General features: G+C 30.0%; 1 protein-coding gene across 1 annotated transcript; it reads right to left on the bottom strand.

The window, feature by feature from the left end:
- Window positions 1–348: 348 nt before the first annotated feature.
- LOC139425513 (uncharacterized) lies at window positions 349–12,162 on the bottom strand. Its single transcript, XM_071180524.1, has 4 exons — window positions 12,108–12,162; window positions 8,775–11,022; window positions 4,510–4,637; window positions 349–547 (listed from the first exon to the last, which is right to left on the bottom strand). Exons 2-4 carry the CDS (start codon window positions 10,844–10,846, stop codon window positions 513–515), a joined length of 2,235 nt encoding a protein of 744 aa, XP_071036625.1. The 5' UTR covers window positions 10,847–11,022; window positions 12,108–12,162; the 3' UTR covers window positions 349–512.
- Between the last annotated feature and the right edge of the window lie 1,527 nt (window positions 12,163–13,689).

A 13,689-nucleotide genomic window follows, 5' to 3' on the forward strand; every position in this document is an offset into this window, starting at 1 on the left:
GCTGCGATAGAATCCTTATAAAGACGAAGTATATTTTAATTGAAGTCAAAGATTAAGAATGCATAAATTATTTATTAGCATGTGAAAAGAATGTCCAAAAGTTTGTTACGCCACTTATTGGACAGAAGTTCTCTCTTCTTCCATGAACCAAATGTCTTCAGAGAAAGAGATTGTTGTTTTGGATTTTCTTAACATATACGGACACCTGTTTAGCATCACATAGTAGTTATAAAATAATATAAAATATAGGAAATTATTATACTGAAAATACCTATAGAATGTTGGAGCTGATTCAGCGTCTAGAAGAAAGAATTCTACAAAGAAATAAGTGATCAATTTTCTGAAAGTTCACCTTTATTATTTCCATTATTCCATTTAATACAGAGTATTGAATTTAAGTACACAAACTTTTCGACTATGTGTGCAGTCTTTAAATTGAAAATGTTTTTATAAATGATATTTTGGTGATTTTCGAAGTTTTGTAATTTTCGATAAATTGTTTTTCTTAATTTTTAATTCTGTGCTTGCGATGGACTTGAAGATTGTTCTAAAAAAGAAAGAAAATGTTAGTTGCTTACATTCGTTATTCCTTCGTAAAAGTTGTATCTATGGGATTATTCCATTTGTTGCTTATTAGATGTTACTTCCATTTTTAGTAAAACAACCAGATATATTTCACAAAACAACTCTTTCAACATAATGAAAGTATTGGCAATTAAGTAGTATGAAATTACTCGTAACTTATAAAGTACGGTTCATATACGGTTCGCATAAATCCTCCCGATAACTACCAATGTAAAAAATAAGAAAACATCCGGACACATTAGAAGTTATAAAGTTTGAAAACACAATTGAAATACCGCAGACTGCTTTTTTTTGCACTTAAGGTGGTTATATGAGTTTTAAAGTTTAAAAAAAATTAAAGTTTTATTGCGTAATGAAATGCGACAAAAATATTTACGTAAAGTTTTAAGTCATTTTGAGTAAAACTATCGGAGAGAGAGAGAGAGTTTAAGAAATTCGACATAGAAATAGACTAATCCCTATAATATGATGTCTGTGAACAATTTCTTAAAAACTAATGCTCCAATCTTTCTAAAACCTTCTACAATTTTAGATAAAATTGGCAGGCGATTGAAGGAAGGAGTTTGATTATAACTTAAGCTTTGATCATAGCTTATTCTACCATAATGCAGAGTTATTTTTCAAAAAAAAAAAAAAAAAAATCACATTTTTTGCTGACAGTTTCAAAATACAATTCTGAAAATAACTGCAAAACTGAATACCTGGAAAACTACAAAACTGCAATAGCTGCGAAACTGCTTTTATGCATGTCTCCAAAATTGGATTCTAAAAAAATTAAATCGATAATTATAGTGGAATAAGCTCTTGCACAAGAGTGTTTAATTTGAAAATAACACTCATAAGGTGGTGTTTGGAGAGCACTACGTAGTGAGTATAAAATAAAATATGCCATGACAAAAAATTGGCGTATTGAAGTTATCATTGAGTTCTTAAATGGGGCAACAATGAGGAGTTTTCAATAAAGAACAAATTAAGTGAAATTTCGAAAATATTCAATTTTCTAGGTTTAAAGACATATTATGGTCGGCTATAAGTGTTAGATAAATAAGTGATAAAAGTTTTTTTTTCTATTTTGATTGATTTACTAACAAAAGGTTATAGGTTCGATTTTCGTTAGTCGTTTAAGATGACGATCAACTTACGTCGGTAACGTCATGGTCGCGGGGATCGGCCAGTTTCTTTTTATTTGTTGTTCTTGCGTGGATCATGACGCCATCCGTTATCTGTTCAAAGAGTATTTAAGCTTCTGTTGAAGCCGATTATTTTGTAATTCATTCTTTCTTTTCATTACTCATCTGTCACTCTGTTTGTGAGAGTATGTTCCCCAGTTTAATATGTTTTAAAATGAATTTATTGCCATAGAAACTTCGTTTTCTCATTTGTTTTGTTGACATACAGATACAATGATATTCTGCGACAATCTTCGGGTGTCAATAGGTAGGTTGAATCGAATTTTGATTGGTACGTGGAGAAGTTGGACACCAAGCCACAATTTCTATTCGTCATATTAGATGGCAAAATAGAAATGGAAAAAGACAAGTTATCCATACGCGTGTCATCGTAAAGATGTCTAAGAGCCAGGGATCCCTGGCAGCACAAAATTGAGAGAAATTAAGCATAACTCATTTATGAAAGTTTAATGACATTAAGGCGTCAGTGTTCGAAGTGTTCGATGTTCGAAGTGTTGGGGGACATAGGTCAAATTCAAAGTCTAATTTTATATGCTTGTAGATCATCGCGTGTTTGTAGATGGCTATTTATGACGCACCTCATTTGATTATCTTTCGGTGCAGTCAGGGTAAAATGAGCAGTATCAATGTTACGTGAAAAAGTTCCTAAATTACTGTGACATACATTGCAGATTCTTATTCACACGAAAGAGATTATAAATAAAGCCTTTAGACCAACCGGAATCTTTGGTGATTTAGATAGATCTTTGATAAAAATATGAGACATTGAATTTGTTAATATGAAATGGGATCGTACAAAATTAACTTTAAATTTCGTCCTAGTTAACAACATCATCCACAGGTTAGACAAATATAAAGAAAATAGTTAGCTAACTAAGTTTTTGCTATCACTCTTACCGTGTTGGACAAAATTCTTGATCTTTTCATATGGATAAGCAGCTGGTGTAAGCAAGACCCAAGATTAAACCTTGATAGGTAGAGATTTAATGATCCTGTTTCTGCAGTTGGGTCGAAAGAGGAGTGCAACTAAATATTTGCTATGATAAGAAAATAGGAGAAAAAGTCGATTTATCGACAAAGATAGTTGGAATGCTAAATATGTAATATTTATTAATTCCATGAACCGTGTGGAGCGTACTTAAGTTTTGAGCATTTATGTGGATGCTTATTTTACTCATAGTGTGCCCATCTTTAAAGACTTTCAGATATCCCACGGATAATTGTGATAATCTGACATTACGCGTGGGTCAGCCAATCGGGTTCGACTCACATGCGTTCAGGTATCCAATTAAATCTGATCCGAAAATTGATTCAGCGTGATAATAAACCCAAGCCTTGAAGCTGCAATATATGTTTCAGCTTGTTAGGAACATAAATTTATTTTATTTTTATACAACTCGAAAGATTTACTGGTTGTTTTGTAATATCTTAAGAAAATTTACTAAGCATTCGTAAGAAAATTGATCATTATGTCCATCTACCCCCCATGATCACTCTATAACATAATATCCTATTCAGCAGAATATTTAAATAAGATGATTTTATGAACAGCTTCTTGATGTTTTCATAAATTGGATCAGCCTAAATGATTCGCCCAGTTTCAAAAGACAGTTTGTTTACAAGTACGAGACATGGAAAGATACGTAAGCTAACCTTGTTTTCGTTTGCATATACTACAAATGTTCAATGTGTGCACCTTGAACACTCGACATAAATCCCAGTTCCGTCTATACGTTCAACAGCATGTTTCTATCAATGTTTCTATACGGCATTAATGCGCACCTGCATTGGATATTCGTTGTCAATCAACTAACTCGAGTACAACGCCAAGAACACAACAGGAAGGCATCATTTCTGTTGTGAAGGACACCAATGGAAATAGGCCACAGAACGAACGTATGGAAGCATTGGGATTTGCGCCAAGTATATTAGACATTTGTAGTATGTATCAGAAACTATTTATTGTTTTATGGTGATATTCTCTAAGTCTTTTAAATGTTTCTTTTCACCATGTTTGGCACTATTCCATTTCGGGAAAACATAAAAAATAGCCAAACTATTAATTACCTCAAAAATTACTTTTATAATAGGAATTTGAATTTCACGTCAAAAATACGAATATTTCACTTTTAAATTTTACTAAACATTCGTAAAATTTACATAAAACTGAAAGGTTAAATTATAACAAGAAAGGGAAATACGAAAAACGGAAAATTATACGCATACAAATTCGTTAATATTACGTATAATATACAGAAGCGTTTTACCAAAATCTAAATGGTAAAATATACGTCGATATTTTTTGATGTATGAAAACTTTCTTACAGAAATTTAAATGGTAAATTTTTTTAGTCAATAGTACGTAAAATGCATAAGAGCAATTTTACTAAATGTAAATATTGCTACGTTAATATTAAGTGAAATATACCTAAACTTTTTTACCCAATACTTCAATGGTAATATCATTCCGTCATTATTACGTAAAATTTACGTATAACGGGTATGAACTTGACTAATATCCCAAAAATTTACGTTTAATTTACGTATCATGCTACATGGAAGGTTCCTAGCAAATTAATATAGGTACGGCGATGATAGGTTTAATATGGACTCCTAATATGGAATAATGTTTTTTAATTAGCTTTTCAATTGTGATACATAATGTTGCACATTCCACCACAAATATAAGTTAAAAAAATGCGAAAAGTTAATTAAATACTCGTTTTTATTTTACTTTGGCTTGTTTCAAAAATATCCACAGTTTTCAGCTGTTTCACTAATTCAGGCAGCGTCAGCTTCCGCGTCTTCGAGAAAGTTTGAAGGAACTGAGTGTAGTCACATATATTCAGAACAAGTTTCTTTCTAATTTCGTAAAAAATTAAACACACTATTAAATATCTAGTATCATAATTTAAAAAGCATCAGTTTGAAACTCTTTTGCAAGTTTTTTTGCTATATTATTCGTAGACAAAGTGAAAAAGATGATTTAAGACATTTTCCTATGTACCTGAATTTCATTAAATACGTTGGTTAAAATAAAAAAACTAGTCTTGAGCGGTGAGTTGAATGTAGGGCTTACTGCCCCAAGAGCCAAAATCGCCTACATTGAGCAGAAAAAAAAGAAAGAAAAAACGTACTCCGGAGAAAATGTTTACCGTATTGTAAACTAAACTTGGCACAAAAAAAGGAGATAGGTATCACTAAGTAAGATATGGCAGGAGTCAGGAGTTCATGTTAGGGTAAAATAATCCTGATATTTATAGATCCTTATCATTTGTGATAGAGCGTATAACAACTGAATTCCCGCAAGTGTACGTCACACGTGGATCCACCCATCAGGTTTGACACACTTCGTTGTTACAGGAAACTTAAATCTGATCCGAAAATCGATTCAGCGAGATAATAAACCCAAGCCTGAGTCCCTTTCTGACAGAAAAATGATTTTACTTCCTCAGTGTTATTCTACGGAGTACTATGTGTCCGAAATTTCATAATTTATTCACAAACTAATTCATGTTTTTGAATATTTTTTTTTTGTTCAATGAAATGCGTTCGATTGGTCTTACAGAATTTTAAATTTTAGCACTGAAATTTCTAAAAATTTTAAACTTTGAAACTTTTAAAAATACTTACAGCGCAAAATTTCAACATTCTGTAACTATGATGAATAAAACACGTTTCATTGAGCAAAATGAAACAAAAATTATTCAAAAATATTTTAACTGAATAAATAAGAGAATTCAAGACCTTTCTGCTTAGGTTAAGAACATGGAGGAAGTAAAATCCATTTTCTGTCTGAAGGGGACCCATAAAACTGTAAAGTTAGCACAATCACGTGATTAGACGCAACCAGGGGATTAATTGCGAGTACCCCATAACACATTATAAAAATTGAATTTTTATATTATTTTTCTCCCTTTTTCCGCGCTATAGCTCATATGCATTTTTGTCGAGAAATAAGAACACACATAATAAAAGAATATAATTTAGAAAAATACAATTTGCAACGTGCAAGAGCATTCATTAATATATTCCAGGGATGGCGAACCAATGGCACGCGGCACAATATTTTGGGCACTGTTGTTACACTATGAATTGTTATTACACAAATGTTATTACGCTATGAAGCATATGTAACAATTAAATTAAAATTCACAAAAAACAAACAAAAAAAAAAACAATTAATAACCGTAAAAAACAAGCTAACAATAAATAACTAGCAAAAAAAATCAACAGTCCTGCTTAAACTAACATCTTACAACCTAATATAAGTTATTGGTCATCTAATCTGCAACAACAGAAGTCACACTGATGTTACTTTAAGTTGAATTACTTGTATAACTGAGACATTGCAAAATGTATTTTTTTTCAATGTAAATAAAGAGTTTTGAGTTGATAGTAATTAGTATTATTCTTTTCCCAATAAATATTTGACGGCACGTCTATGACCTCATTAAGCAATTTTTAAGAGAAAATGGCACGTTGGTGTATAAAGGTTCGCCACCCCTGATATATTCAATTACGAACATTTTACTTTAGTAGCAATATTTACTTACTCAATATTGTTATAAAATAATTTATGTTTACGTTGTTTCGTCTTTTAACCCTTTAGCGCAGAATTTTTACTATACATATTTTTCATACTTTTTCATTATTTTGTATTAATTTATATCAAAATAAGTGAAAAATATAATTTTTCATATTATTATAATTTATGGTTATGAAACAAAGCGTGAAACACGGGTGTCTTTTTCTGTGTTAAAGGCTAAATCTTCCAAATACGGCTCACTTCCAAACAATAATTTTTCAAATTTGCAGGTATTTAGAGAAACAATTATTGATGGTTGAAATTGTTTTGATTGACGAAATCAATTATTGATAATTTTCGGAATATGAATAGAATTTTTTTTCAAAACACTTTTTTTCGATTTTATATTTTAGTACAAATATAATTGTTTTGATTGACGAAATCAATAAATATTTGACGGCACGTCTATGACCTCATTAAGCAATTTTTAAGAGAAAATGGCACGTTGGTGTATAAAGGTTCGCCACCCCTGATATATTCAATTACGAACATTTTACTTTAGTAGCAATATTTACTTACTCAATATTGTTATAAAATAATTTATGTTTACGTTGTTTCGTCTTTTAACCCTTTAGCGCAGAATTTTTACTATACATATTTTTCATACTTTTTCATTATTTTGTATTAATTTATATCAAAATAAGTGAAAAATATAATTTTTCATATTATTATAATTTATGGTTATGAAACAAAGCGTGAAACACGGGTGTCTTTTTCTGTGTTAAAGGCTAAATCTTCCAAATACGGCTCACTTCCAAACAATAATTTTTCAAATTTGCAGGTATTTAGAGAAACAATTATTGATGGTTGAAATTGTTTTGATTGACGAAATCAATTATTGATAATTTTCGGAATATGAATAGAATTTTTTTTCAAAACACTTTTTTTCGATTTTATATTTTAGTACAAATATAATTCCGATAATCTGACAGATTTTTTTTAAGTAACTATTAGATTGTTTTTCATAATTGAAAAATATCGAAATATATTTTTGCTTGTAATTAGAGTGTCAGAAAAAAATGAATAAATGAAAGGGTTACCGGTGTCTCAAATGCATCAAAAGGTTAAATACGACTAAAATTATGTGCATCATCTGTTTAGGTTTTTATGTAGGTAACTGTAGTTAGCAAAAGTAATAATTCAAAAAAACCATCATTATGTCTTAAAGAAATTGAATATATATTATTTTAGTTTGCGTAAGAAGAACTTACGTAGCAACAATATTTACCAAACGCTCGGAGAAATAATATAAGCAATGATTTAATAATATTTAATAGATTTCTAGTCTTTTTAAATGACTAGAGCGTTAGAATTTTAAAGTTTACTTTTAAGTAGTAGTCCGATAGCTGTTAAATATTTATTTTTTAATTGATACGAAATTTTATTTGTATAAGATGTCAATTTAAATATTAATTGATAAAATATCAATTTACTTACGAGTAAATGAATGAAATCAACCCATCAATTCATTTGAATAAATAGAGTTTGTTTAGTGCAGCGAAGTCATTACTTTACTGGTTTAAATGGCAATGGTTTATCTATTATATTATAGATAGATTTTAAATACCGTTAGTTAATCTAAATCTCACTGACTGGGCTATTGAGTTATAAGCAGCTTTTGAATATCATTAATTTATCTATCAAAATATCGATAGGTTAAAAATAAATAGGTTAAAAATAGATTGATGTAAAGTAAATGTTGAATTTATATTTTAAATTCCTAATTTTAGAGTAACATTTAGAAAATCGAAAACGATCATATTAGTTACTATTTATACGAGTAATTTCATTACTAAATATGAAGTGCTTAAGTTTACTTTTCAAATTTTTTGTTGTTGAAATTTTTCATAATTATTTAGTTTTTTCTTATAATGTCACCATTCCGAATACCTTAAAGCATGAAATCCTGAAAAACGACTTTTTTTTAGATAATTTTATCATTTCATTACTAAATATGAAATGGTCAAGTTTATAATTCTATTTTTTTCCAAATTTTTCGTTTTTCTCTCGTTGAACTGCTTGTTCTGCGAATGCTCCGATTAGTTTTTGTTAAAATTATAGTAGGTAGGAAGTGACGTCAGCGTCTCTATTATGTATGAAAGTTTTCCAGATAAATTTCAATCATTTTGAGAGAAACACAGAGGAAAGTTGTTATGCGTTAAATCAGTAAAAAGATTTCGATTTGGCAGTTTTATGTAATATCTCGGGCACTGCTGTACGTAAGTAGCTGTATCTAACGTTATTGATATTAATTCCTCTGACTCTTACTCATGCGCAGTTGCTCCAAACTTTTGAACGTGAGGGATGCTGCGTAAAATTGCGAAATCTCTCTCATTTATTTTTTATGCAAATTTTCGTAATATGGCATAGTATCATGATTACATTTTTTTAAAAACTTTATTATCACTTACCCTGCAATTTCAGAAAAACAATCATTGACAATCTTTGCAGTCTGGCTGTCGGTTACAATCTTAGCTTTTTTCATCCAGTGATTGTTGTTTGCCCTTGTGATGACTGATCCTGATTTCAAACGATCTCCATATTTGGCAAAAAAATGAAAATATTTCTTGAAATCAGAAGAGATTAATTTTTGAACACTGGTGTTCTTATTTACAAATTTCCCCCTCTCGCGAGAAACGTATGTGTCCCACTGAGAAAATGTTCTCACTGAAAATATTAAGGAGAATGGTTTCACAGGGAAAACCCCGGGAACAAGTCCAGTTTGAGAACTTCTGTTTAAACAAGTGTGGTGTACTACTACATCTTGGGTCCTTTCGGCTGAGAAAGGAACCAGTCCAGTTTGAGCATTTTTCTTTGAATGGTGCTCAACAGAAGTAGAATTTCGATTTGTAGGTTTGGTAGGGAAAGCTCTGGGAACAAGTCCGGTCTCTAAACAAGAGTGGTGCACTACAGTATGATGGATAGAGTTTTTCTCAGAAGATCTAGTTACAAGTTCTTTTTTCTTTGAATATGATTTATTTAGAGTAGCGTCTGAAGTTCTTTTTGGAGGTTTTACATCTTCTGTCTTGTTTGTTGGTACATTTTCAGCTGAATAAGACCTATTTCTGCTTTTAGAAACTTGCCTCAAATTTTTTTCATGATTGAAAACTCCCCGAGGCACATTTTGCTCTCCACGGTGTGTGGAATGAGAGCTTTTATTTGTAATATTAGGATCGGAATTTCCAATTTTTAAGTGTCCATTTATCTTTGTAAAAGCTATTTTACGGCTTTGAGAATAAATGCGCTGTACACCAATCATTACACCCAAGGGCTTATCACGGAAGCGTTTACTCATTTTGGTCATTTTTTTAATGATATCTATTTTATTGCTTTTCTTGTTTTGTGATTTCATTGATTCTAATTGGTCCAAGGGATAAATGATTAACGCTTCTCTTTTCCCAGTATCGTAATTTGTGCATTCAAACAAAACCGGATAATTCATCGAAAAAGTTTCGCTAAAGGCATTTTCATTCTTTATTGAACTTTGTATGGAATATGATTGGCTGTTAATATCTTTGGCGAGAGAACTTTGCGTTATTGGCGAATCCACGAAATCTTCATCTAGCCTTTCAATGTCCAAATCTTCAAAATCCGAAAATTCCAAACTGCATTCATCAATTGAATCCTCACAATCTAAACCGGAGGAGGTTTTGTCTTTTTCATGAAAATTGCGGTTTAGTCCATCACCGGAAGAAAGACAATTCTCAAACTCACATTCGCCATTCTCAGATTTTTGTATAAGTTTTCCTGTCTCAACGTTTAAAGATACTAAACTATTACAAAGATTTTTATTCAAATCAAACTCTTCTCTCGAATTCCTAAAGTGAATTTGAGGCAAAACTGCGAGTTGATCTCTAACATTTTCTGGATAAAGAAACTTCTCCAAAGAACGAAGTTTGTTTCCGAATCCCCAATTGTCTCCTGTTTCAAAATTTAAAGTCAGAAGAGTTTCTCTGTCACAAAACGGAAATGTCAACACTGAATATTTTTCAATTTTTGTTAAAGTTGTTGTTAAATCAGCTTTAGATATGTTGCCACTAAATGAGTTAAAACCATGGTGATAGTAACTTTTAAATGGCATCTGCACACTGTTTAGTTTTCGAATCGTTCCTTCTTTACTCATCTGTTCCTCATTCTCCATTCCTGAACCAATAAGCAAACCTTCTTGTCCAGCTTCTTCAAAAACAAATGATGACTTACAATTATTTATATTCATATTCACTAAAGGTTCATAGCCTTCTTCTTTAGGAAACTCAATAGTATCGCCTGAAGCATCAAAATAAATGTCAGCTGAATCAGTTTCAACGCATTTGTGTGAAGTTTGGTCTTGTGGGTAAATCTCGCAATCAAATAATTTTTTTCCCTTAAAAGCATTCAAGTTAAAATTATTCACTCCATTAAATAAATGAGACTTTTGTTTCAAGACTTTATTTTCGAAAGTTGGCAGTGGGTAAAATTTTTCGGCACTTCCACCATCATTCATGACTAGATTAAATTTATGTTTCACTCTTGCTATTTTATAATGGATCGAAATAAAGTGTGTAGTCTTTAAGAAATAAATATATTAAAAGTCATCGATTATTTATTTTGACTTTTCTCTTCTTAACTCAATTGAATGAAGTATAAGAAATTTTTTTCAAGGATTTGTGGTGCTCCAGTCTAAAAATTTAGTTTATTTTAACCAGTATTTGAAATTTTTTCAAGTAAAACAAACATATTATTAGTCAATGATATTAAATTAATTTCAACAGCTAAGTCAAACTTCCTGAGCTATGACAAAAAAAACAACAACTGTTTATGAAGTTATGTGTATAAATTTAAAATACTCTAAGCTATTAAGTTCAATATTTTAAAAGATATGCAAAGTAAAAAGCGTAAACATTGCTGGTGGCTCGAATCCATGACTACTTTTAAGGGACAAAGCTACTCCACATCATATAATAGATAGAGTGATTCACTTCATAGAATGATTAGAAATGATGATTGCTTTTTTTCCTTCAAGAAAATAACTTTTGGCATACAATTCTATTTGTATGGATGTGAATTCTCTAGAATCAGAAATATAGATATTCATTTATATGGGTCCACTTTATTGGACTTACATTTTTGAAAAGGAAAGAGAGGCAAAGTCATGGTTTCTGAGTAAGATTCGATTTCAAATCCACGCTTCGTGACATTAAAAAACAGATTAAATTGCCAGTGAGTAAATAGTAAATGGTATCAAAAATTACGTTACGCTTCAAAAACAAGCTCAATAAATTACCATAGATGGATGGTTGTTCAATCAAAGGATTCGCTGAAATTTTATTTAATTTATAACAACAAAATAAAATAAATGTGGCCAAAAAATTTGCTTAGTTCCAGGCGTGGAAATTAACTAAGTATATCAGAAAAATTAGAGATTTTATTCCTATGAGTTTTTAAAATTATTAAATTGTTTCAAAATATTGGACGGAAAATCATAGGTATACTTATGGAATATGGACATTTGTTTGACTATTTTCTTAATATGCCATAGAATTCAAAATGAAGTTTAAACTAAAGGACTGGCAGAAAAAACTAGTTTTTTTTACATAAAACTTTTTCGGTGAGTAATATTAGCAAATACGTTCCTTATTTAAATCTTAAGTTGTGGGATTTGAAAACTTAGTTTTTTATTAAATCAAAATCATACTTTATGGATACTTAAAAAATATACGCTTAAGACTTATAAATCAAAAGAGAAAAGTCATTCGATTACTTACTTTACTGATGGTATTTTTTTCAAACTTTGAGCAATTAGTAAGTGCTAAATTACAAATTAAAAGAAGAGGTAAACAAAAAAAAGCAAATGTCAAGTAAAAGTTATAATCATAGCTGATGCTAACCATATCAGAAAAAAACATTATTGAAAATGTTGAAAACCGAGTAAATGAAAAATTCTAGCTTTAAAATTGAAACTTTGACTGAAACATCATCGATATAAACAAAAAAGTTAAAATAGCGAAAGTGAAGACAATTTCAACTATTGGTTTTTAAATTCAATCTAAATACAATTTAATAAAAGTTATATCTTATGACAGAGAAAAACATTTTATTGCAACTGGGAAATACTTCTTAACTGGGAAATTATTTCTTAAAAATATTTTTTTGTATTGAGTAAAAATTTTTTGATTATTAATACAATTATTTATATATATTTTCCAACATGCTTCAAAGAATATTTAAAATTGTACATAAATTAATTTGAAGAAAATTAAAAAAATAAATGGTTTTTAAAATGTTGGCACCCAAATGCCCGAAAAAGCAATGTAATTTTTCAAAGCGGGGGAAAATAGCAAGATTTTTTGCCCTAAGGCAAACTGTGGTAGCAAACTTAACTGCTAGTAAGACGATTTGCTTATCATTTTCTTAATCGTTTATTGTTTTTAATTGAGTACTTGGAATTAAATCAGATTTAATTGGATATCTGAAAGCTATGTTTCGCGTATGTGTGGAACCATATTGGCTTCTGAATCGACAACGAGTGACGAGAGTAGGGGAAAAATGGGGGTTCTGCCGCAGCAGGAGGTGTACTACTCTACATTTCAGATTCGGCTACTGCCGCAGCAGGAGAAATACAACTCAACAATCTGTGACGACAGGGGTTTTTTTGAGATTGTGAGATTTCTACTTTAGATAAGGTTTTATCAGATGGTTTATTTTTATGTCTTCTTTAGAAAGGGAAAGAATTATTTTTATTTTCGGGACTTAGAAACTTTTCGCAAGCTAGTATATTTTTATTATGTTTTAATTATTTTAATTAATGTGCGAATCATTATTTTCTCATTAAAGCATTATAAAACATTGATTTAATTTCTAAATGAACCCTTCTTTAGAGATTATATTTGTACCAATTTTAAATGATGTGTCTAATAATTCTTAACTAATGAAATAGTTTATTAGTCGGAATATTTGTATTTAATAAGTCGAAATATAGTAAATATGTAGTAATCATTCTAAGAGATATTCAGTTGAATAAAATGGTTTATGCTTTCATTACTTAAATTAATGTGCGAATTAGTATTTTTCCATTAAAGCATTATAATTAATTTAATTTCTAAATGAATCCTTCCTTAGAGATTAAATTTTTACCAATTTTAAATAATTCTAAATATGTCTAATAATTCTAATCTGATGTAATAGTTTCATAGTCCGAATATTTGTATTTAATTAGTCGATAATAGTAAATATGTTATAATCATTCTAAGAGATAACAGTACATAATCAGTTGAATAAAATGGTTTATGAGTTCAAAAAAACTTGATGCATTTTTCTACTCATTATCAGTGTAATTAATTTTCATTA

This window comes from Parasteatoda tepidariorum, chromosome 4 (assembly GCF_043381705.1).
Source record: "Parasteatoda tepidariorum isolate YZ-2023 chromosome 4, CAS_Ptep_4.0, whole genome shotgun sequence".
NCBI lineage: Eukaryota > Metazoa > Arthropoda > Arachnida > Araneae > Theridiidae > Parasteatoda > Parasteatoda tepidariorum.

Bases quoted from the DNA above. Each gene is read 5' to 3' on its own strand.
- LOC139425513 (XM_071180524.1), bottom strand. From the start codon at position 10,846: ATGAATGATGGTGGAAGTGCCGAAAAATTTTACCCACTGCCAACTTTC. The intron at 4,638-8,774 runs GTAAGTGATAAT...TTACGAAATTAG, and splicing joins TGTTTTTCTGAAATTGCAGG to AAAGAAACTTGTTCTGAATA. The intron at 548-4,509 runs GTAAAATAAAAA...TTTCTTTTTTAG, and splicing joins TATTTTTGAAACAAGCCAAA to AACAATCTTCAAGTCCATCG.